Source organism: Macaca mulatta, chromosome 16 (genome assembly GCF_049350105.2).
Source record: "Macaca mulatta isolate MMU2019108-1 chromosome 16, T2T-MMU8v2.0, whole genome shotgun sequence".
Taxonomy (NCBI): Eukaryota; Metazoa; Chordata; class Mammalia; order Primates; family Cercopithecidae; genus Macaca; species Macaca mulatta.
In genome coordinates, this window is record NC_133421.1 from 51,631,692 (window position 1) to 51,655,374 (window position 23,683).

The 23,683-nt window shown below is 50.8% G+C and overlaps 2 protein-coding genes and 1 long non-coding RNA gene across 11 annotated transcripts in view; 2 read left to right on the top strand and 1 right to left on the bottom strand.

The window, feature by feature from the left end:
* The window catches only part of RNF43 (ring finger protein 43), a 66,369-nt gene extending 63,894 nt beyond the window's left edge, over positions 1–2,475 (top strand). For all 8 annotated transcript variants that reach the window (XM_077970954.1, XM_077970951.1, XM_015119152.3 and 5 more), the window contains one exon: positions 1,172–2,475. In XM_077970954.1, coding sequence (XP_077827080.1) covers positions 1,172–1,215 — 44 coding nt within the window. In that variant the 3' untranslated portion in view covers positions 1,216–2,475. The remainder of the gene's footprint in view (positions 1–1,171) is intronic.
* Positions 1–18,635, bottom strand: part of LOC106993976 (uncharacterized) — an 83,527-nt gene extending 64,892 nt beyond the window's left edge. The window contains exon 1 of one of the 2 annotated variants that reach the window (XR_013406447.1): positions 18,431–18,635. This is a non-coding gene — a long non-coding RNA (uncharacterized LOC106993976). The remainder of the gene's footprint in view (positions 1–18,430) is intronic. The other variant, XR_013406448.1, reaches the window with a different exon arrangement.
* Positions 3,987–10,959, top strand: SUPT4H1 (SPT4 homolog, DSIF elongation factor subunit). The gene is made up of 5 exons (NM_001260659.1): positions 3,987–4,109; positions 4,667–4,773; positions 8,577–8,632; positions 8,927–8,980; positions 9,876–10,959. The coding sequence occupies exons 1-5, from the start codon at positions 4,041–4,043 to the stop codon at positions 9,941–9,943; spliced, it is 354 nt and encodes a 117-aa protein (NP_001247588.1). The 5' UTR covers positions 3,987–4,040; the 3' UTR covers positions 9,944–10,959.
* Positions 18,636–23,683: the final 5,048 nt, after the last annotated feature.

The window sequence follows — 23,683 nt, forward strand, 5'->3', positions numbered from 1 at the left end:
ACATCCAGGTCCATGGGGAGAGAGCCATGTACTGCAAGCTTTGGCTATGTGTTTGTGGTTCCATTCAGACCCTATCGTGTGTGTACTTCGAGTGCTGCCAGTACCACACCACTATCTCCCTTTTCTCTCAAACTCAGAACTAGTTTCAGTGCCTCTCTTTTTCTTGCCTCTTACATCTAATCAGTGCCAGATTCTGTTAACTGTATCTTAGCTAGCATTATCATGTTTTTTCAAGTCCAGTACTTACGGCCCTGCCAGTGTCTTAGGTATACCCTAAAGATCCATGCAGGAGCCTCCCAGCTCTTTCCTTCCCTCTTACAGGGCCTCGAAGACTGAGTGCTGCCCATCCAGTATGTCCCATAGAGTTATGCGCCACAGCTCCACTGCTCACCTACCCTCCCTATTGCTGCCAGCGTCATCTGCCTTACAGTAAACTGTCCAGAAATCTTCAAATGTTCTGTTTTGCCCACAGAGAGGAAAAATCCAACCTGCTTTGGCCTCAAAGGTTCCTGCACCAGCCAGCCCCCAGCTTCCTTCTCAACCTTATTTTCTACTCTCTTCCCTACCTTCCCCAGGCCCATGCTTTAGCCAAACTGGGTAAACGATTCTTGTAGTTCCTGTAGCCCAGAATATACTCCTGCCTCCTCTATTCCCATAAATCTAATTCTTACCTATTCCTACAGAATCAGCTCATTTATCCCCACTTCCAAGAAGCCTTTCCTGATCGCTGCACTTGGACCTGGTCTCTCTCCTTCCTTAATGCATCTCTCATGACTCCTGTCCTGTCCCACTGGCGTAATGGCCATTTGCTTTCATACTTTCTCTCCAAAAAGGTTACCAGGTCCCTGCTTATTCTTTTTGGTCTTCTGTTTGGCACATGGTAGCAGACCAAATTCACAACGAATGCTTAATAAATATTTATTGGGTGAATAAATGAATAGTAAGTATTGGTAACACACTGTTGCTATATATATTTCTTTAGATTTGTTTTTCTCTCCCCTGTGTCCCAACTGGGGCCCCCTTAGCTTTCAATCTAACGACCCTTTCCAGACACAGTCTCTCCTCCTCCCTCCCTGTAGTCCCCTCCCAGCCACACTCTGCTGCAGGTGAGAGAAGCAGGTGCCTGACCTGACCCTCAATGACCTCTTTCCTCCCCTCTCTCTAAATACAGGCTCAGAGGAGGAACTCGAGGAGCTGTGTGAACAGGCTGTGTGAGATGCTCAGGCCTAGCTCCAACCAAGAGTGCGCTCCAGATGCGTTTGGGCCCTACCTGGCACAGAGTCCTGCTCCCAGGAGAAGAAAGGACCACAGCAAACACCATTCTTTTTGCCATACTTCCTAGAAGCACTGGAAGAGGACTGGTGATGATGGAGGGCGGGAGGGTACCGTTTCCTGCTCCAGCTCCAGACCTTGTCTGCAGAACACATCTGCAGTGCAGCAAATCCATGTCCAGCCAGGCAACCAGCTGCTGCCTGTGGCGTGTATGCGCTGGATCCCTTGAAGGCAGAAAGCTAGCTATGGGTAGCCAGGTGTTACAAAGGTGCTGCTCCTTCCCCGAACCCTACTTGGTCTCCCTCACCCCAGGCCTCATGTTCATACCAGCCAGTGGGTTCAGCAGAACTCATGACACCTTATCACCTCCCTCCTCGGGTGAACTCTGCACACCAGCTTTGGCCCCTCCACAGTAAGGCTGCTACATCATGGGCAACCCTGGTTCTATCATTTTCCTTTTTGCCAAAAGGACCAGGACCATAGGTGAGCCCTGAGCACTAAAAGGAGGGGTCCCTGAAACTTTCCCACTATAGTGTGGAGTTCTATCCCTGAGGTGGGTACAGCAGCCTTGGTTCCTCTGGGGGTTGAGAGTAAGAACAGTTGGGAGGGGAAAACTCCTCCTTGAAGATTTCCTGTCTCAGAGTCCCAGAGCAGGTGGAAAGGAGAAATTTCTGCTGGACTTCCTCTGGGCAGAGGAAGGATGGAATGAAGGTAGAAAAGGCAGAATTACACCTGAGCGGGGACAACAAAGAGTTCTTCTCTGGGAGAAGTTTTGTCTCAGAGCAAGGATGGAGAATGGGGACAACAAAGGAAAAGTAAAGTATGACCCTTGGGTTTGGACAGCCTAGAGGCCCAGCTCCCCAGTATAAGCCATATAGGCCAGGGACCCACAGGAGAGTGGATTAGAGCACAAGTCTGGCCTAGGCCACTTACAGAGTGGACAAGAGCTGAGGGGCCTCCTCAGGGTGACATTCACCCCAGGGCAGCCTGACCACTGTTGGACCCTCAGGCATTATCCCATTTGGAATGTGAATATGGGGGCAAAGTGGGCACAGGACCCCACCTGGGAACCTTCTTCCCTCAGTTAGTGGGGAGACTAGCACCTAGGCACCCACATGGGTATTTATATCTGAACCAGACAGACGCTTGAATCAGGCACTATGTTGAGAAATGTATTTATTTGCTAATATATTTATCCACAAATGTGGTCTGGTCTTGTGGTTTTCTTCTGTCATGACTGTCACTCAGGGTAACAACTTCATCTCTTTCTACATCAAGAGAAATAAATTATTTCTGTTATGAGAGGCTAGGCTCCGATTTATGAAAGGATAGGGTAGAGTAGAGGGCTTGGCAATAAGAACTGGTTTGTAAGCCCCTAAAAGTGTGACTTAGTGAGATCAGGGAAGGAGAAAGCATGACTTGATTCTCACTGTGATTCAGTCATAATTATACTGTTCACTTCACACATTATGATGCTTCAGTGACTTAGACCTTGGGCAAATACTCTGTGCCTCGCTTTTTCAGTCCATAAAATGGGCCTACTTCATGGTTGTTGCAGGACTTACATGAGATAATCGAGTATAGAAAACATGTTCCAAAGTGTAAAGTTTTATTCAGTGATAGAAAACATCCAAACCTGTCACAGAGCCCATCTGAACACAGCATGGGACCGGCAACAAGAAGCAAGCCTGCCCGGAAGCAGCTCAGTTTCAATCAGGAGGCTGGGCTGGAAGGATAGAACAGCGGGGCCTAAAACTATTTATATCCCAAAGCTCCTCTCAGATAAACACAAATGACTGCGTTCTGCCTGCACTCGGGCTATGGCGAGGACAGAGAGAGCTGGTGCTCTGCTGGCATGAAGTCCCCAGGGCCAGAAGGGGCCTCTGTCGCTTCCTCACACGGCACAAGTTCCCGTTCTGCTTCCCCGAGAAAGGTTTGGTAGGGGTGGTGGTTTGGTGCCTGTAGAACAAGGCATTTCGCTTCCTATACGGTGAAATGAAAGGGAAAAAAAGGACACCTAATCTCCTACAAATGTTCTTTAGTAAAGGAACCGTGTCTAAGTGCTAAGAACTGCGCAAAGTATAAATTATCAGCCGGAACGAGCAAACAGACGGAGTTTTAAAAGATAAATACGCATGTTTTCCGCCGTAGCTCGCAGGCCAGCATTCCTGTGGGAAGCAAGTGGAAACCCTATAGGGCTCTGGCAGTTAGGAAGGAGGGGTGGGGCTGTCCCTGGATTTGTTACGGGTCTCTGCAGAGATAATCCAGAGGGAGACAGTGGATTCACTGCTCCCAGTGCTTCTAAAACGGGAAGACAAAACAAAACAAAACAAAACAAAAAACTTCGGGTTACCATCGGGAACGGGACCAGCGCCGCAGTGCCAGCAGCCCAGATCAAACGGCCCGCGTCGCGTCGCTGAGGCTCAAGCCGACGAACTCCCGCGCAAGCGCAGCCACCCACCCCGCCCCGCCCCGCCCCTCGGGGGCCCGCTAACTACCCTACACAGCCTCCGCCGCGCCCTTGGCGGCCTCAGGTGGCGGGGACGCGCCCCAGCCCAGGTGGCGGCCAACCGCCCCGCCTCCCCGCCTGCCGGTGGGAGAAACCATCTCCTCTGGCGGGGGTAGGGGCGGAGCAGGCGCCCGCCCACACCGGAAGAGGAAGTCTGAGCGCCAGAAGTGGCGGGCATTCTGGGTAACGAGCTATTTACTTCCTGCGGGTGCGCAGCCTGTGGCAGTGTATCTCACTGTTGCTCTTCCCATCGGAGAAGATGGCCCTGGAGACAGTGCCGAAGGACCTGCGGCATCTGCGGGCCTGTTTGCTGTGTTCGCTGGTCAAGGTGTCAGTCGGGGACTTGGTTGTAGGGACCATGGGGGACCAAGGTCGGGGAAAGAGGGCGGAACCGGGCTGTGGGACAGTAAAGTGAAAAGTAAGGCCCAGGACTCAGAGGTGGCAGGGGGAGTGAGAAGCCGAAGGAGGCCATCGTTTACCTCGTAGGATCGCGGGCAGGTCTTGCAGCTGAGGGCACGGGGGGGTCTTACATGCCTTTGAATCCTCAGCTCTTAGACATTTGGTGAACTTACGTTGGAGCCGAAAGACGCTGGGAGTCAGAGGCGGGTGGGGATTCGCAGCTGAGTGAGTAGTCGGAAAGGGTGCCTGACCGTGAGCAGAGTAGAGAAAGGAATAGATAAAACGGAATTGGGAACAAGAGAGGACGGAGTGGGAGGGTGGGACTTAGGAATGGAGCTTTGAAAGTAGTAGGTGGGGAACCTTGGGAGACAAAGTCAACATAGGGAAACAAGAAACTGAGCAGGTCGAAGTATTGAGAAAGCTACTTTGTCTCTTGGTCTTGTTCATGCTTATCTCTCCTTTTCCTTTATTTTTCTTCACTCCTAGACTATAGACCAGTTTGAATATGATGGTTGTGACAATTGTGATGCATATCTACAAATGAAGGGTAACCGAGAGATGGTATATGACTGCACCAGCTCTTCCTTTGATGGGTAAGCCGCTTCAGATTCCGTCATTCCCTTCTGCATTACCCAACCCGCACCCAGAGAAGTAAATGCAGGGCAAGTGTTAATCCTAGTTGGTCCCAGCCGTTCGTTTTTGGGGGTTATCTTGTGTGGGGGTTTTTTTTTTTTTTTTTGAGTCAGGGTTTTGCCCTGTGGCTCAGGCTGGAGTACAGTGGCATGATCATGGCTCACTGCAGCGTGGAACGATCCTCCCACTTCAACCTCCCAAAGTGCTGGGATTATAGGTGTAAGCCACTGTGTCCAGCCTCAACAGTTATTTTGAGACATACTAGTGCTAGGCATCTAATACAGTAACCACTAGCCACATGTAGCTACTGAGCACTTGAAATGTGTCTAGTCCAAATTAAGACATGCTTTTAAGTATAAAATACACCCCATATTTCAAAGACTTAACATGAGAAGAAAGAATGTAATCTTAATAATGTTTGTTAAATGCATGAAAATTTCTTTTGAAAATGAAGGGAAGGGAGGTATAGTAATGGTAGATCATTGCCCAAAAGCTGTTGCTTTTTTGGGGGGGGGACAGACTTTTCGCTCCTGTCACTCAGGCTGGAGTGCAAAGACGCAATCTTGGCTCACTGCAACCTCTGCCTCCTGGGTTCAAGCAATTCTCCTGCTTCAGCCTCCTGAGTAGCTGGGATTACAGGCGCCCGCCATCATGCCCAGCTAATTTTTGTATTTTTAGTAGAGATGGAGTTTCACCATGTTGGCCAGACTGATCTCAAACTCCTGATCTCAGGTGATCTGCCCACCTGGGCCTCTCATAGTGCTGGGATTACATGTGTGAGTCACCACGCCCAGCCCATTTTAGTCATTTTACTTATTTATTTATTTGAGATGGAGGCTCGCTCTGTCGCCCAGGCTGGAGTGCAGTGGCACAATCTCAGCTCACTGCAACTCCACCTCTCAGGTTCAAGCAGTTCTCTGCCTCAGCCTCCTGAGTAGCTGGGATTACAGGTGCCTGCCACCACACCCAGCTAATTTTTGTATTTTTAGTAGAGACGGGGTTTCACCATGATGGTCAGACTGGTCTTGAACTCCTGACCTCATGATCCACTCACCTCGGCCTCCCAAAGTGCTGGGATTACAGGAGTGAGCCACTGCACCCGGCTGCATTGGCGTGGTTTCAGCTCACTACAACCTCCACCTCCCAGGTTCAAGCGATTCTCCTGCCTCAGCCTCCTGAGTAGCTGGGATTACAGGCACCCACACCATGCCCAGCTAATTTTTATCCTTTTTCAGTAGGGATGGGGTTTTGCCATGTTGGCCAGGCTGGTCTCGAACTCCTGACCTTAGGTGATTCTCCTGTCTCAGCCTCCCAAAGTGCTGGGATTACAGGCGTGAGCCACTGTGCCCGGCTGCCATTTCTAAATACACATTTCAGTGACATTAGTGCATACTCGTTGTGCAGCCATCACCACCATCCATCTCCAGAACTTTTTTCATCTGTACCCATTAAACACTAGCTCCTCATTCTCTCCTCCCTCTGATCCCTCACAACCGCCATGCTTTGTCTTTATGAATTTGGCCACCTTAGGCACCCTTAGGTACCTATGGGCTCATTCAGTAGCATTTTGTAGCTTCTTTCACTTAGCATAATGTCTTCAAGGTTCATTCATATCATAGCATGCAACAGAATTTCCCTCCTTTTTTTGAGCTGAATAATATTCTCTTGTATGTGTATAGCATGTTCTGTTGCCCATTCATCCATCAGTGATATCTTGGGTTGCTTCTGCCTTTTGGCTATTTGTGAATAATACTGCTGTGAACGTTGGCATATAAATATGTGTTCAGGTCCCTCCTTTTATTATGTTCAGTGCAGATGCTCAACTCAAGTACAGAGTTACAACCTAATAAGCCCATCATAAGTTGAAAATATAAGCCAAAAGTGCATTTAACACACCTAACCTAATGAATATCTTAACTTAGCCTACTTCAAATGTGCTCAAAACGTTTATGTTACAGTGGCTGACCAGAAGCTGTGGCTCACGGCTGCTGCACAGCATCATGACAGAATATTGTACTGAATTGCTAGCCTGGAAAATAACAAAATTTAAAATTTGAAAACGGTTTCTACTGAATGCATGTCACTTTTGCACAATCATAAATTTGAAAAATCATAAGTTGAACTAAGGTAAGTCAGGGATCGTCTGTATATCCACAAGTGAAATTGCTAGATACACGATAATTGAGTGTTTAATTTTTTGAGGAACTGTCATACTGTTTAGCAACTGCACCATTTTCCGTTCCCACCAACAGTGCCCAAAGGTTCTAATTTCTCCCCATCCTTACCAACACTTATTATTTATTAATAATAGCCATCCTAATGGGTGTGACTTTGGTGTCCCATTTCCCCAATGAAGGGTGATGTTGAGCCTCTTACGTGCTTATAGCCATTTGTATATCTTTGGAGAAATGCCTATTCAAGGCCTTTACTCATTTTTGACTTCAGTTTGTTTTTTTGGTTGTTGGGTTGTAGGAATTATTTGTATATTCTAGTGCATATTAGGTCTTAAAGAGTGGGCAAATTGAAGATCGGAGGAGGGCTAGATGACCTCAACCAAAATTGGAAGAGGTAGTACTTTCCTCTTAAAGAAAAGAAGCTTGGGATTTTTGAGGAAGTTGAGGTGAGAGAGAGATAGAACATTCCAAATAAAGGGAGTGACTAGAGCAAAGGCATAGGTTGGGGAAAACCAGGATGTGTTTGGAGAACAGTGGGAATTCTGTTTAGGTTAAATCATATGGTTGGGCTATAGGGACCCTAAGGCTAAAAAGATAGATTGCGAAGGACAGAGAAGAATATACTTGTGGTCAGGAGGATGGCCTGCATCGTGCCTATCTCCCATCAGGCTGCAGGGCTAAGGGCTAGTGTTCTTCTGCTTGTCAGCCCTGGAGGGAGGGTCGGTTCCACTTACAGCGCATGGCTGATAATGTAGGATTTGGATGGGAAGGGAATCTTCTCAAATAAGAATCCAGGAGTGTTACTGAGAGAAGAGGGGAGGCATATTGAGGAGGCAGTCAACAAATGTCAGTGCTTAGACCCAACACAATAGGCAGGCAGTAAGCATTTGATTGAATGCTTTGAATGACAAAAATGCTTATCCATCTTGCTCAAGCAGCATCTTCTAGCCCTTGAATAGCCTTACCATTCTTCTGGAATCACAGCTACCTGGGAAGGACGAGTAGGATAATGAGGAGAGCTAATGCTTATTTAGCACTCTGTGCTAGTCTTTGTGCTAAGGTGTTTTTCATGTATTATCTCAACCTTTGAGTCTCAGCTTACTGATGAGGTTCTGAGAAGGGAACCCCACATGTATAGGTCATTAGAGGGGTCCCTATATGTATAGGTCATTAGAGGAAGAGCTTAGCCAATTTGAACTCATTTCTAGTAGGAGGATCCATTGTTCTGACTCACCCTCCTCTTTGCACTAGGCGCTAGACCCCTTGTAGTTGTGTTAGTTGTAACTATTGGCCCTCTAGTCCTAAAGCCGTCTCATTTTCTAGGGATTCTGTAGGCTAAGGATGTTTGTGAGCTGAGTGAGAGTCTTTTGGGGATGGAAACTAACCTGTGGCTGGCGGGCCAAGGACATAAGAACAAAGAACGTTTGTCGTCCTAGCTTTGAGTCAGCCTCATCCCAACATCAGAAGGCAGTTTTCCTAACTTTGCAGTGGAGACTCAGTACTTGGCTTTTTCCTAGATTTCTCTCTCAGAATTGAGCTCAGGCCCAGGGGAGGCTCAGGCTGACTCTCCATTTCTTTTCCCTCCCTAGAATCATTGCGATGATGAGTCCAGAGGACAGCTGGGTCTCCAAGTGGCAGCGAGTCAGTAAGTGTCGGCCTTTCTCCTTTTGGCTTAGTTGTAGTATTGTTACTGTTCCTCAGGTCCATTAGGGAGTCTGAAAATCAGCAAGGTGAGTGACCTCAGGGTGGAAAGATCAGGTTGTAGGGAAGACAAGGAAGCAGTGTCCTGTGCCTTATCATTTAACACTTGTAGCCGAAAGAGGGGATAGCTCTTCTGTTGGAGTTGCATCACTTCTTTAATGTTTAGCTTTAGCTTCCATTTGATCTTCAGTCTTAACTCACTTCACTGTAATCTTGTATCTTTTTTCTTCTCTCTCAGGTAACTTTAAGCCAGGTGTATATGCGGTGTCAGTCACTGGTCGCCTGCCCCAAGGTAATAATCATAACAGCCAATGTTCATTTACTCTAAAGCTCTGCAGAAGTTTTTTTATCTGAATTAATGCCAATTCTCACAACTCTTGAGGTTCAGCATTTTACAGATGGGGGGAACCAGGCACAGAGAGGTTAAATCACTTGCTGGAGGTCAGCTAGTAAATGAGGAGCTAGTAAATGAGGAGCCAGGACTGGAATCCAGGCATTCTGGCTCCAGAATTTTTGCTATTTCTGTTTTTTATTTTTTTAGAGACAAGGTCTCATGTGTTGCCCAGGCTGGACTCTAACTCCTGGGCTCATGTGTTCCTCCCACCTCTGCCTCTTGAGTAGCTGGGACTACAGGTGCCTGGCCTAGAACCTTTGCTTTTGATGACTACATGTATCCCTCTTTTTCTTCTCATTCTTACCAAACACTTACCTGGGTCTTCACTGGTAATGAGTCAACTAAGCAGGACCTTTTTTTTTGTTTTTTTTTTTTTAGTTTTTTGGAGACAGGGTCTCACTCTGTCACCCAGGCTGAAGTGTAGTGGTGTGATCATAGCTCAGTGCAGCCTTGAACTCATGGACTCAAGAGATCTTCCCGCCTCAGCCTCCCAAATAGCCGGGACTACGGGTGCAAGCTCCTACGCCTGGCTAATTTTAAAAAATTTTTGTAGAAATGGAGCCTTGCTCTGTAGCCCAGGCTGGTCTTGAACTCCTGACCTCAAGTGATCCACCTTGACTTCCCAAAGTGCTGAGATTACAGGCATGAGCCACCATGCCTGGCCAAGGATGACTATTGATAAGTGGTCTAGGAACTCCAGTTTACTTATAGTACCCCCTCAGGGTGGCAGCTGAGTGGCCTATCTTACCCTTCTGAATCTTACCTCACAAAACTATTTCTTTTCCTGCTTCAGGAATCGTGCGGGAGCTGAAAAGTCGAGGAGTGGCCTACAAATCCAGAGACACAGCTATAAAGACGTAGCAAGATGCAGGGCTGCCAGCATCTTTGCTCTCCTGCCTCTGCTTATTTCTTGTTCTGGAACTAAATGAGCAGAACTTCAAATACGTCCTACCCTCCAATTCAGACTCAGCTCACTGTTGAGAAAGCAGCACATCATTTTATCTTCTTTGGACTACAAGTGGGGTGGGAGGGATTTGGGTTGGTGGATTAACAGATGGAATTGAGAGAGTAGGATACTGATTTTCCTACCCATGGCCCAGGGCTGTGCCTTCCCCATGCTGAGGACTCTAGGTCAAATGTCAATAAATATGAACCTCCTCTAGAAAGTTCTGAAGGCCATGACACCTGCCTTGCCTCCCTCTTCCATTCTCTTAGGCACAGTAATAGCTTATTTTGCCCTATAAGAAGCTTCCCAGAGCAGCAGAGGCCCTTCTACTCCCTTTTGACTGTCTTAGCCTCTGGGATTGCAGCCTTTCTAGTGTGCTTCCTTGCTTCCTATCAGAAGGTGGTGTCCAGAGGCTTGGTAACCCCATCAGCTTGGTGGCCCTGGTGTCTCGCGGATGTGTCCTTCTGCCCTTGAGACCTGGCACAGCAGTACCCCTTGAAGAAATCCTGCGGCTTTGTAGTGCTCCTTGACCATGTTTAATAATTCTTCCCTCCCCTGCTCTTCCTATACCTTAGGCCAGTCTCAAGCACTTAGTGGAGGCCCTTGGGCCTTGGGCGACCACTGGGTCCTAGTCTGCCTTGTTTGTGCCCCTGTAGGAGGTAGGTCCTTTTCTCCTCTGGCCTAGTAGGGGACCTTGGGTAACATCCCATTTTTCGGCCAAGGTGAGTTACTTGTTTTAGGATAAAAAAATTTACCACGAATTCTCATTTATTTAAATTTCCACAGAAATCCCCATTTTGATTTCCCTAAGTTCCTTGTTCTCCCTCTAAAAAGAGAATGATTACACTCGGCCTGTTTACCTCAGGATTGTTGTGATTGTAGAAACGAGGCTATGTGAAAATTATATAAGTATTATAAAGGTGAAATCCTTTTGCTGTCCTTTTTGGGCCATTTTTCAATACATAGAATATGTGCACGATCAGCCAAAAGAGTGGGGGAAATGCTGAGATCCACGACTGCAGGGTGAGCTGTGGGTCATTAGCAGAGCTGCCTGTGCTAGGGCTTTGTGTCTCAGCCACCTGGTGTTGCTCTTGAGTTGATTTTGCTTATTACCTGTGGGCTGGAGTGTGTGGGAAGGAGGAGAGACGCTGACCTGACTCTGATTAGTTTGATTAGTTTGTCTACTCCCCTTCCTTGTCTTCGCCTAGGCCTACGGGAGGGAAACGGACTGGCCGGGCTGCTCATGTCCACTCATGGTCTTCAAACTAGAACCATTTTCTCTGGTGCCTTCAAGCTCTGAGGGAATGGTCGGATAACCCCAACTCCAAACTGCGTTTCTCAAGGATTTCCCCAGCCCAGCAAACAGAAAGCTCCATGAGTGGTGATTTCTGTTCAATTTCAACCTGAAAGCACCCCTGCCAGCTAGAGCTTACATCCTGGATGGAAGAAGTGCGTTTCAGCAAGAGTACCCAGGCTGTGCAGCCAACACCCAACTTTCACTAGCTTCTCAAAAAACCCCTTGGAAAGCCCCAGCTGCTGTCCTGGGTGTCTGACCCGGACGTGGCTGCTTGGTGAGAATGGAAACAGTTGTGGGGAGGGGAGGCAAGAGAAGCTTGCACAAATAACCACACTTGGGCTGCCTCAGCCTCACACTGAACTGAGCCCTAACTGACAGTCTCACAGGAAGCCAAAGACATAGCATAGGCATTGATGCTTGTGGGGGAAGGGTGGCCTGTTTTCCTTCCTGGATTCTACAGACTGTGCCAAGTGGGCTCTCCCTGGGAGCTGCTGCTGAATTAGCTTTCTTGCCTTCTCTGGTACTTGAACATGCAGGTGGTGCCACTCAGCAACCCAGACAGACAGACAGGTGCTGGAGTCCCATCCTCTACTGGGAACCCAAAGAAACTAAGACAAGGACTTGGTTCACAGCTCCCTGGGAGGGCGCGGTCCGGTCTTGGTACCACTGCCCTGCTTTCCATGGCTATGAGGGTGGCCGTGAGAGCTGTGTCCTGCCCACTGGCCCATGTGTCTGTCAAAGGTTCAGTCCCATTCTGGCTGCCAAAGTTCTGAGTGCACAGCATCTTAAGATCTCTCCTTGTCTTGCTCAGTGGTGTGGCTTCTCTCCTGAAGAGCAGGCCTCCTCCCTAGCTCAACAAGGACAGATGCAAGTCAGACGGAGACTAGGAATCGTAGCCAGGCTGCCTTCCTCTTGCCTGCCTGTGCCTCATTCTCTGCTTCCTCCCCGCCACATGCTGTGGAATTAGGGTCTCCCAGAGCACTGAGGAGCTCAGTGGCAGTGCATTGATAATGCAGCCTCCAGCTCGAGAAAGGACTGGTGGCTGATAGAGCAAGGGTCAGGATGGTCTGGTTTTGGAGGGGAGCAGTTTCACCAGGGTCCGGACTGAGGCTTTGCTCTTGGTGTGGCTTATGCCTTGTCACTCCTAGTTTGTCTGCAGCCTGCTACTTGTTCCTCAGGTCCCCTCCCTAACATCTGGTCTCTTATCAAAGAGGCAGGTAGGTCATGTTTAAGAACAGACTAATAATAACTTTGGAAGTCTGGTTCATGTTTAGTGTCAGTAAAGCCTTTCATGTAAATATTTTTACAGTTGACAAAGGTGCTGGGTGCTGTGGCTCACGCCTATAATACCAGCACTTACGGGAGGTCAAAGCGGGCAGATCACTTTGAACCCAGGAGTGTGAGACCAGCCTGGGCAACATGGCAAAAGCCCATCTCTACAAAAAAATACAAAAAATTAGCCAGGCATGGTAGTGTACACCTGTAGTCCCAGCTACTTGGTAGGCTGAGGTGGGAGGATCCCTTGAATCCGGGAGTTTGAGGCTGCAGTGAGCCATTATAGCACCACTGCACTCCAGCCTGGGTGACAGAGCGAGACCGTGTCTCATAAAACAACAAAACAAACCCAAATACAGTTGACAAAGGGCTTTCACATCCACTATCTCATTTGATTCTCACAAAAACCCTGGAACTAATTAACATCCTTATTTGGTGATGAGGAGACTGAGGCTCAAAGAGTTACAGTGTCTTGACTGGGCGCAGTGGCTCATGCCTATAATCCCAGCACTTTGGGAGGCCAGTGTGGGTGGATCACGAGATCAGGAGTTCAAGATTAGCCTGGGCAAGATGGTGAAACCCCATCTCTACTAAAAATACAAAAATTAGCCAGGTGTGGTGGCATACGCCTGTAATCCCAGCTACGTGGGAGGCTGAGGCAGGAGAATTACTTGAACCCAGGAGGCGGAGGTTGCAGCAAGCCAAGATCGCACAACTGCACTCCAGCCTTGGCGACGGAGCAAGACTCTGTCTCGGGGAGGATTAAAAAAAAAGAGTTAAAAGTGTTTTAGCCACAATCAAGTAGTGGAGCCCCAGCTCAAGAAATATAATGCCCACACCAAGTTTAGGGCTACTAACTGCGACATAGTTTTCCACAAACACAGCAAGTTTTTTTCCCTCCGTAAGTGTTCCACAGAACCAGTATGAGGCATTAGCTTTCTTCTGAGTGAAGTTATTGCAACACATTGTCCTTATATGTTGAGCCCACCAACCACTCTAATCCCACCACTCTAGTCCCTAAGTCTAAAATTAGCCAAAGAGATGGAGGCAGTGGGGCAATGGCCCGGGGAGGGGATCCTTGGGATTTACTCAAGGATCCCTGTGCAGGGTGTTGGGAAACCAGTCTAGCCCTTCATGAGTTACCCCTGGCTGCATTTACTGTTCCACTCCAGCAGCTCTTATACACCTGCTGACCTCTGCCTCACACCTCCCAACCTCTCTTTTTCCTCCTCACCTCCCTTTATCTGCAGACTGATGATGGCACCGTCACACCCCACTGGAACACTGAGAGACTTGTGTGATGAAAATGCATGTATCTAACTAAGGGCAGAGTCTTGGCCCTGCTGCCTCCACCAACCACCAACTCTGTGACTTTCCCAAGTCGCCTCTAAAATGAAGTTTCTTGTCTGTGAAGTGCAGTTGACAAAACTATGATCTTAAGTGGTAGGATCGTGGTGAGCTGTGATAGGTGGGGGTGGAGGAGGGCATGAGAAGCACCTAAGGTGCTGGTTATATTTTGTTTCTTTTTCTTTTTCTTTTCTTTTGTTTTCCTTTCCTTTTCTTTTCTTTTTTTTTTTTTTTTTTTTTTGAGACAGGGTCTCACTCTGTCGCCCAGACTGCAGTGCAGTGGCATCATCATGGCTCACTGCAGCCTCAACCTCCTGGGGTCAGTTGATCCTCCCACCTCGGTGCCTCAAGTAGCTGGGTCTACAGGCATCCACCAGCACATCCAGCTAATTTTTGTATTTTGGTAGAGATGGGGTTTCGTCATGCTGCCCAGGCTGGTCTCGAACTCCTGGGCTCAAGCGATCCACCCACCTCGGCCTCCCAAACTGCTGGGACTACAGGCATGAGCCACCACGTCTGGCCTTTTATCTTGATCTTGATGCTAGTTATGTAGGTCAGTTCACTTTCTGAAAATATATTGTTATATACTTAGGATTTGTTCACTGTTATACTTCAAATAAAAAGTTTGCTTTGGCTGGGTGTGGTGGCTCACGCCTGTAATCCCAGCACTTTGGGAGGCTAAGGCAGGTGGATTGCTTGAGCTCAGGAGTTTGAGATCAGCCTGGGCAAAATGGCGACACCCTGCCTCTACTAAAAATTTTTTAAAAATTAACCGGGTGTGGTGGCACATGCCTGTAGTCCCAACTGGGAGGCTGAGGCAGGAGGATCACTTGAGCCCAGGAGGTCAAGGATGCAGTGAGTCCTGATTGTGCCACTGCACTCTGGCCTGGGCAACAGAGCAAGACCCTGTCTCAAAAAAAAAAAAAAAAAAAAATCAAATACAACAATTTAGGGAAAAGCAATTTGAGAGTTGTAAACTAAGTATGTAAGGAATTCTCATTATCCAAGGTTGTCTATCTCTAGGTAAGTTCTAGATAGGTGTGACAAGAATTTCATCCTTCCAGCATTGTTGGGTAATAGGTGTTCCACTACATATATCATACATAAATACATCAAAATTGAATCAAAACAGAAACATTTTCCTTCAAGCACTAGGGCTTTTCCCCCTGCGCCCCAAAGACAGGGTCTTGTTCTCTTGTTCTGTTTCCCAGGCAGGAGTGCAGTGGCACGATCGTAGCTCTCCGAAGCCTCCAACTCCTGGGCTCAGTCAATCCTCTCACTTCAGCCCCCAGAGTATCTAACAATACAGGTGCACACCACTCCACACAGCTAATTTTGGTTTTTTTTTTTTTTTTTGTATTTTTTGTAGAGACAGGGTTTCAAATTCCTGGCCTCAAGTGTTCTTTTGGCCTCAGCCTCCTAAAAGGCTAGGATTATATGAGTGAGCCACTGTGCCTGGCCAAGGTTTTTTTTTTCCATTTTAATCTTTATGTTCTCGTTTTTTATAAGATAAAGTTTTGGTTTGGGTTTTTGTTGTTGTTGTTTTGTTTGTTTTTCTGTGGTTCTTTTTTTTTTTAGACAGGGACTCACTGTGTTGCCCAGACTGGCCTTGAATTCCTGGGCTGAAGAGATTCTCCCGCCTCAGCCTCACAAGTAGCTGGGACTACATGCATGTGCCACTAACACCTAGCTTAAATTTTTAAAAATGTGTTATAATACTTCCTCGCTATTTGGATACAAGATTCTGAATGTGATTTAACCTGATTTGGCTCAAAGTCGTTGTAAACCTCCATTTTTGTATCATGTGGTGAAATGGTTCCGGGACTCTTTTTCTGCCTCTTGGATTCATAGCAACCTGTCAGCTGTCACTTCTGTTGCTCATGTGTGGCTGTCCCCCTTCCAGTCTTGTCTGAACTAGGAGAACAGGCAGCCACACTTGGTAAAAATTGCTGTAGGTTGTGCCAGTAAGGTTTAGACTGGAGAGAAGAGCACATGGCTGCCTGCCTCAGTCTTGGGGTTTCAAGGCCTTCGCCAGTGGGAAGGTGAGATGCTGAGTCTACAGAAGAGTGAAGGCAGACCACAGAACATTAGGACTGGGGGAGTCATGACTTAGGCCAGCCCCTCACTTTATAGGGGAGAGGACTGAGCCCCAGAGACTGGTCAGCTTGACTTCAGGAGCGGGTCACTGCTACTCTGTATGTCCTATACTGCCTAGCTCAGTACCTCTTGTCTAAAGATGCTGTGTTTCTCTGCCATAAGATCCCAGGAAGCAGGAACTGAGTGCAGAGAACACTCTGCCTTGTGCTGCTGGTAGATCCTCTGAAAAATAGGATGGAAAACATTTCCCCTCTATGCCTTGGCACTCCCCCATTCTCAACCCTCTGCCTTCCGGGTAGAGGGCAGACATTATGTTGTCCCAGATAGGGAACTTGAAGTCCAAGGAGCTTTCCTTGGGGGTCTATCTATGGCGGATAGAGGCCTGGGCCTCTGAGAAGTCAGGGAGCTGGACTAGCCCATTTCAAAAGCTCCTGTGTGCTGCTCCCGGCCTATGCATTCTTCCTGCAAACTGAGCTCTTGTGTTACAGAGTGAGCGTGAGGGAAGGGAAGGAGCAACTTCAGACAGCAGGGTAGGGGGACCTCAGTTTCTCTCCAAAATGGATCCCTCATCCCCTTTCAACCCCTTCCACCGTTTCAACCCCTTCCCCCATCCCGGAAAATACCTGGAAGGAAGTGAGCGCTCTGGGGCCACTAGCAGGAAGTGGGGGGTTAACTGTCACCTCATCCCTGGGGGCTTGAGTAGCAGAAGGCAGAGGGGGGAAATGCAAATCCATGCTTGGGAGGGAGGAGAACTCCTGAGAGGAAGCAGGTGGCAGCCAGAGCCCAGCCTTCCTCCTGGGCCAGTGGTCCCAGCAGGGGCTGGGGAGGCCTGAGGCAAGGGAGTTATCACAGGCCCTCAACAAGCCAGCGGCCGGCGCACCCTGTGCAGGCAGCTGCAGCACTTTCTCTGGTCAGCTGAGTAGACTCACTTCCTCTGCCCTGCACCCCAGAGAGGCCGGGAGATGGAGGGCGGGGTCTCAGGAGGAGGGGTGGGGCATGGTCTGGATTCATGGAAGGTGAGGAGATGCAGGAGAAATGAAGCAGGGGATATGTCCCTGGGGAATCAGCTGGAGGCGGGCAGGGATCAGTCTCTTCTGCTTTTGCCTAGAGACTAAGATTCAGGAATCCCTGTGGCATCTGCACCTCCCCCTACCTTGTTCTAGACACCAGGGGCCAAAATTGAGAACCACATGGTGTCCTTGCAAAGGGATATTTTATAGCAACTGGAAACAAGAATCTAAGAAGCAGCCTTTGGCCTTGTGCCTCTACACTAATCATCTATTACATCCCTATGACAATTTCCAGATTCAAAATGGGCCACTTCTATTATTGCCTTTGGCCCTCAGTGCCATCCCACGAGGCAATATTATTCCCCTTTCACAGATGAGAAAACTGAGTTTCCATTACATCTCTTGCCCACAGTGGCCTGGTGAGGCTGCACTGGTGCTTCAGCCTTTCCCCCTTGCACAACACTGCTGTCCCTATGGCCTCCCTTCAGTTCTGCATGGCAGATGGGGATCCAGGGCCAGTAACTGGGGCAGGGGCATGGGGGGTCCTCCAGGTTTTCCTTTTTCTCCCTTGAGCCCCACCCAGCCTGCAGGTGGGCTCTGCGGTTGCAGGTCCACTGACCTTAGTGTCAAAGCCTCTTTGGGGGTGAGGGCTTCCATGCCTCCTGTATTCACCCACCCTGGGACCCCTTAGAGAGGGACTGGGCCCCCTGACGCCCGCCCCCATTTTGGCCCAGGCGTCTCACCTCCCCCTCCCCAGAGCCACAGCCCCATGACGCAGCCAGCCGCTGGTGCCCCATTGGCCCGCCCTAGTGCATTTGCCCTTATTTGGCCAGGCCGGCTCCAGGCTGGGTCTCCACCCCGGCCCAGCCCCCGCAGGCCTGTCTCTCTCACTTCGTCTTTTTGAGGTTTGGCTCTGGGGCTCTGGGGCCCTGGCGGGCGTCACTTCAAACGCACTTTCTGGTTGAGTCACTTTTTAACGGCTCCAGTGCTGTGAGCTGCTGCTGCTGCTGAGTCCCTGGCCTTGGGGGCCAACCCTCCCCCATCTGACTGCTTAATAGGCTCTGAAGGAGAGGGCTGGGGAGGCCATCTGCTGCTGGAGAGACTCTGCAGACCACCTGGCCACCCATTTAGGCCCTTCTGGCCCCCCCCACCACCACAAGCCTGGGCCAGAGGGTCCGCCTGGGTCGCTCCCACTGCTTTTTCCAATGGGGTTTTGAGGGGAGAACAGGTCCTCACAGAAGACCTATTCCTTTGGGGACTTTGAATTGAGCTCCCTTGGGGGAACAGAAACGGGCTACCCGATTTTCAGGAAGGTGAAACTTAACCTCGCTGAGTTTCCGGTTCCTCATCTCTGAGATGGGGATACCATCACTTACCTCACTGGGTCAGCATGACGATCAAGCGAGATTCAGATTGAGTGTGTTTCATCAAGTTCTCTGGCTGCCTGGGCTGCCTCCCTTCCCCCTGCCCCGTGTGCAGAACGTGGAGGTGGATGGGATGAATCCAAGCAGGTTGACAGGGCAGTCCTCACTGAGCAGTCTCTTTCCAACTCTCACCGCCTTTTCCAGCTGGGCCTGGGATGTGAGGAATCCTGTTGGGGGCAGGAGGATGGCAGGAGGAAATAGATAGCCCTTTGCCCCTTGTTTCCAGACAAGATAAGGGGAGAATTCTACTAGAGCCCTTCCTAGCCACCCTGCCTTCTCTGCATTTTGGGAGGTGTGACCTCAAGCCAGCTGGGAAGATTCCATGGCTGCCCCGGGGGCTGGGCAGGATTTGGAACACAGATACTGCTGCTTCCTCCTGCGAGGTCCCTGGCCTCCTATACTCTTGGGGACTTCCTAGAGCACAAACAGGTGTTTTGGTCAACTCCCGATTTTTATAGGTGAAGAAACAGGCTGGGTTTAGGGGTCGATTCAGTGACCGGCCCAGAATTGTACCACATATAATCACAGGGTGAGGACTAGACCCCTAGTTTCTTGACACTGAGTTTTATCCTCTGCTTGGTGATCCTGATGTTGGGATAGGGAGCTGGGCTGATGAGGGATCGTAGTGGGTTTCAGGCAGAAAACCAGCTCTTGGACCCCCTCCCCGCCCCCGCCACACACACACAATTTATTTGCAGCAGTTGGAACTGGAGCAGATGCAGCTATGCAAGTTAAAGCCGGCACCTGTGTGTGGAGAGTCCAGAGGGAGCTTTCTCTCATTTCTCCACTTGTGTCCCTAGGAGATCCCAGAGGAGAAAGCTTCTGGTTTCATGGCCACTCCCACAGCAATGGTCAGGGTAGCCTTCCTCACACCCACACCCCCTTTCCACCCAGCCCATCCTGCCTTTTCCCAGATGTTGTGGAAAGAACCCAACTTGGCCCTAACTTGTTTTCTGACCGCAGGCTGCTTTCTGCCTCTCTCTGGGCTTGCAGCTCTGTTTCCTGACTTGGGACCAGTTGCTGCCTAACCTTGCTGCTTAAAAGTCCTTGGATCTTATGATCCCAGGAGACCTGAGCCAGAACCCTGTCCCAGTGCAAAGTGACCTCCTAGTGTGGGCCACTGTGCACTGGAGCTGCCCCTTGCCAGACAGAGTAGAGCAGGAGAGTGTGAAATTAAACCTAGGGGAGTCTGGGCCGACCTGGTAGGAGCTGAGAGCCAGCCACCTTGTCCGCCCTCCTTGCCTGGAGGCCCTTCAGCACTCCTTGTGCTCCCAAGGCTCTGAGATGAGACAGAGATCTTCTGAGGTGCTGAGATGACCTCTGTAGGGGACATGGGCTGTCTTAGGTTCTTAAGGCACTTCCCTCTCTTGGCACCTGCTTCCCTTGGTTGCCCCTCCAGGGAGATGGGGAAGGGTCTCGACATTTAGGACTATTAACTCCAATTTGCTCTAGCCCCATTTTGCAATGCTAGGGGCTCAGTTTCCCTCCTTTGTGGCCAGGCCTGTCCCCAACCGTAGCTTACTGGAGGGCGGGCCTGCTCCGCCTTCTGGACTTCCTGTTTGTGAGTGGTTAAGTCTGTGGCTTCTCTCTTGTTGTCTCTTCACAAGGCAGGTTATCTGGGCTGCCATCTCCCACTGGCTGCTTGCCTGCCTGCCTGTGAGTGAGGGCCCCAGGCCCATGCAGATGGCGGGGAAGGGTTGGTTTTCTTTTCTGCCTTCATGTGGGGACAATGAGCTCGTGTCATTTCTTCCACCCTCTGGGCCTGTTCTCCTTACAGGCATTAGGCCTTCAAAAGACCGTTTTCTCCCTGTTTCTCCTCCTTGCCCAATCTCTCCTTCTAAACCCTTTTCCACCTGTACTCACATTCTCCAGGAAGCCTTCTCTGATGGGACTCCTGTGACTCTAAGGTTGCCATTGCAGCATCCAACATCCCAACCCCCTGGGCCCTGGCAACCCCCACCTGGGATGGCCCTGTGCCTGTTGCTGTTACTCTGTTAAATATAGATGTGTGTGTCTACTTTACCCTCAGATTGGCTCACTGGAAGTAGGAGCCAAGTGTCCCCATCAGACCTGAAGCTCTGCCCCTGCTTTGGGTACAAGACACTCACTTGCACTGACACATACACTCTTACACACTGCCTGTCAGGCTGGGAGTGCCCAAGGACGGGTCCTGTGTCCTTTTCTCTGCTGGCTCACCTTTGCCTACCCACAGCCTCAGCTTGGCACACAGAGACGGTTGTCCCCGAGGTCAGTAAGGTGGGGGTGGGAGTGAGGGACCGTGAGCCTGGAGCCCTCCAGGATTCCAAGCTCAGATCCCTCTATCCTGGTGAAGGGCTGTTCCCACCTTGTTCCTGCCGCCCCCACCCCTACTTCCTCTGAGCAGGAATCTGTCAGAACCAGAGAGTGCCATGGGGGACTTTTGACAGCAAGTCCAAGTGAGCCGAGGTTGCCCAGTGACAGCCTACTTGAAACTGCACTGGCCGCCAAGTGGGCAGAGTCTGAAGTATCAACTTGAATTCCTCTCTCCTGCGCAAAGACGTCAAGGGTCTGGTTTTTCGCATCCTGGGGAACTCAGGCAACAGGTGGCTTTGGGGGCAGGAGTGGGAGCCAGGCCACTGTCACAGAGGTACCTATGTTCTGAATCCACCCCCAACTCCTTCCAGTCACCCTGCCGAGCACTGGCGCCAGAGTCCCAGGTGAGCCTCCCTGTGTCTCTTGGGGAGGAGGCAGGTGTGTCCAGGAGCGTGGATAGGCCTTCCTCTAGGTGTGTGTGCAGGCCTGCGGCGTGTGTCAACGACAGCGTGTCTGTGTCTGAACGTTTTGGGCCGCTGTGTGTGCACGCGTGTTTCCACGCAGGCACTGGCTGCTCTTCCCTCAGGCACCTGCTGGTCAGTCACACAGGCCACGCATCTGGGTGGTGGCAGCCTGCATCAGGCTTGCAGTCCAGCAGCCTTCTTCCACTCACAGGTGGATGGCCCATTCCATGTATCAGGCATTCTCACAAAGTTTCTTATTGTCTCTGTATTCTTATTTTAGACTCTGCCCCTTCCCCTGTCCTTGATTTTGTCTCTGGCCCTGTCCCATTTCTTCTGGTTTGAGGCCCAGCAAAGCTGGGAGTCATCACTGGGCTGGGGAAAGTCCAGGTGCAGGGACCCCGAACCTCTCCTCATTCCATCCTTCTTCAGCCCCAGCCTCGGGATGGGAACCAGCAGAGGGCCCAGACTCTCCAGAAACCCCCTGACCCCAGAAGCGCCATCGACAGAGAAGCTGGGTCCTAAGCTTTCTTCTCAAAAAAAGAAAATAGATAAATAAAAATAAAAACTATTGGTGATCTTTGGGCATTGAGGTTGTACAGAGAAAATCAGCCTCTGTTGTCACAGGGCAGTAGGCATCAGGGACACCTCAGTCTGCTCAGGACAGGAGAAGGGCTAGATTGGAGACTGTTGGAGCAATGTGTGTCCCTGGGAACCTCAGCTCTGACTTGCCGCAGGTCACAAGCTGAGAAGTCTATGGCATAGCTGGGCCCAGAAACCGGGGGCCCTGGGTCCCATTCTGTGACTCTCTTTTGCGGGGACAGGACGCCTCTGAAGTGAGGGCTATGGAGGCATCAGAAGCAGGAGAAGGAGTAAGATGCTCTCAGGGGAGGAGCCCTGAAGAATGGGGGTCCAGGAACCCAGGTTACTGCACAACTTTGATATTCTTATCCTCTTATCGCCCGGGGCAGCTACTTCCCCTCCACCCAGGTCGGAGGCAGCGGTGGTCTCTTAAAGGAGTATCGCCTCATTTCTGGCCAGCTGGGCCTACAAGGCAACCCTCCTCACCACTTTCTCTTTAGACTCAAGGGGGTGAAAGGCCCTGTTTCCCCTTTCTCTGTCCCATTTTAGGGACCCGGGAGTGGGGCAACTTTCCAGGTTGAAGGACCCCCTTCCTGGAGGGAAGGATGTGGGGCTGTCTCCCTCCCCGCTGCCCCCATGCCAATTCTCTTCTAGGCCCTGAATCTGACAGCTCCCTAAGGTCTGTGTGGGCCTAAATGGAGGACCCAGAGAAGAGGTCCATGGCCTTCTGGGAAGGAGTCACTGGGTGGTTTTCTCTCTGCTGCTCCTACCTCCCCAAACCCATTCCTCTTGCTTCCAGAACCAAGCCCATCGAGAGGCTTGGAGAATGCTGGGGGAAGATGGTGTGGGCCGGGCTCAGCCCACCCTGCCCCCTGCCCACCCCCACGCCCTACTCCCCTCCCCCAGCCAGGGGCCCTGGGCTGGGCAGCTTCCTGCCTTCCCCATGGGGAAATCGGGGGTGGCATGCAGGTGGGTGGGCCCCATGCCCACATCCGGTGGCCGCCAGAACCTTCCCTCGAGCCTCTTTCCCTCCAGTCCTCCAAGCCCCCTTCTGTCCCCGTAGCACCTGTGCCCCACCTTAGGACCTGGTCCTCACCCAGCTCTGCCCTGCTCTCTTGTCCTCACAGGCCCCAAGGAGAGCATGAACACCTAGCCTAGTGTCATCAGGCCCACTGGGCCTGAGAGTGCCCCCCGCACTGTGCCCTGCAGGCTGAGGCTGCAGGAGGGGTGCCTTTGCGGGGTGCTGAAAACAACAGCCTCCATGGAGGGTGTGCTGGCCCCAGTGCCCTTCATGCATCGGCACCTCCACGGCCCCATGGGAGCACACACAGAGCAGCCAGGCTTTGGCCTGAGTGTTGGGAAGGGAAGGGAGTTTTCTGGGCTGGGGTCAGCAGCGGTGAGGCTCAGAGAGAAGGTCCTTTTCTTGTGCTGGAATTCTGGACTCCCTGTTTTGAGCACTCACTGAGAGCCCTGTCGAGGAGCCCTGTTCTTCTGGGGACACCCTCAATGCCCTGAGTCAGTCCCAGGCTCTTGAGCCATCCCTTGGAGCTGGTGCCATGGGGGGAAGGGCAGCTGGGGCCGGAAGCCACCTGCCCAGGGCATGAGAGAGGGTCCCCAGCCCTCCCGCGGGCCCACCCTCTGTTTCCTGTCAGTCTGTCCTCCCCAGGGAGGGAGGGAGGGCGCTCATCCCCTGCGGGCGGGGGCGGGGCGGGCTCTGAGACCGTTGGGCGCCCTGAGATCTGGCCCACGTGGCCTCGGGGTTATAAGCCCTGCCCTCCCTGAAGGGAACCCCACTTCGGAGCCTGGAGCACAGGGCGAGCCCTCCTCTGCTCTGCAGCCTCAGGTAAGGACCCGGACCTTCACTGCTGCC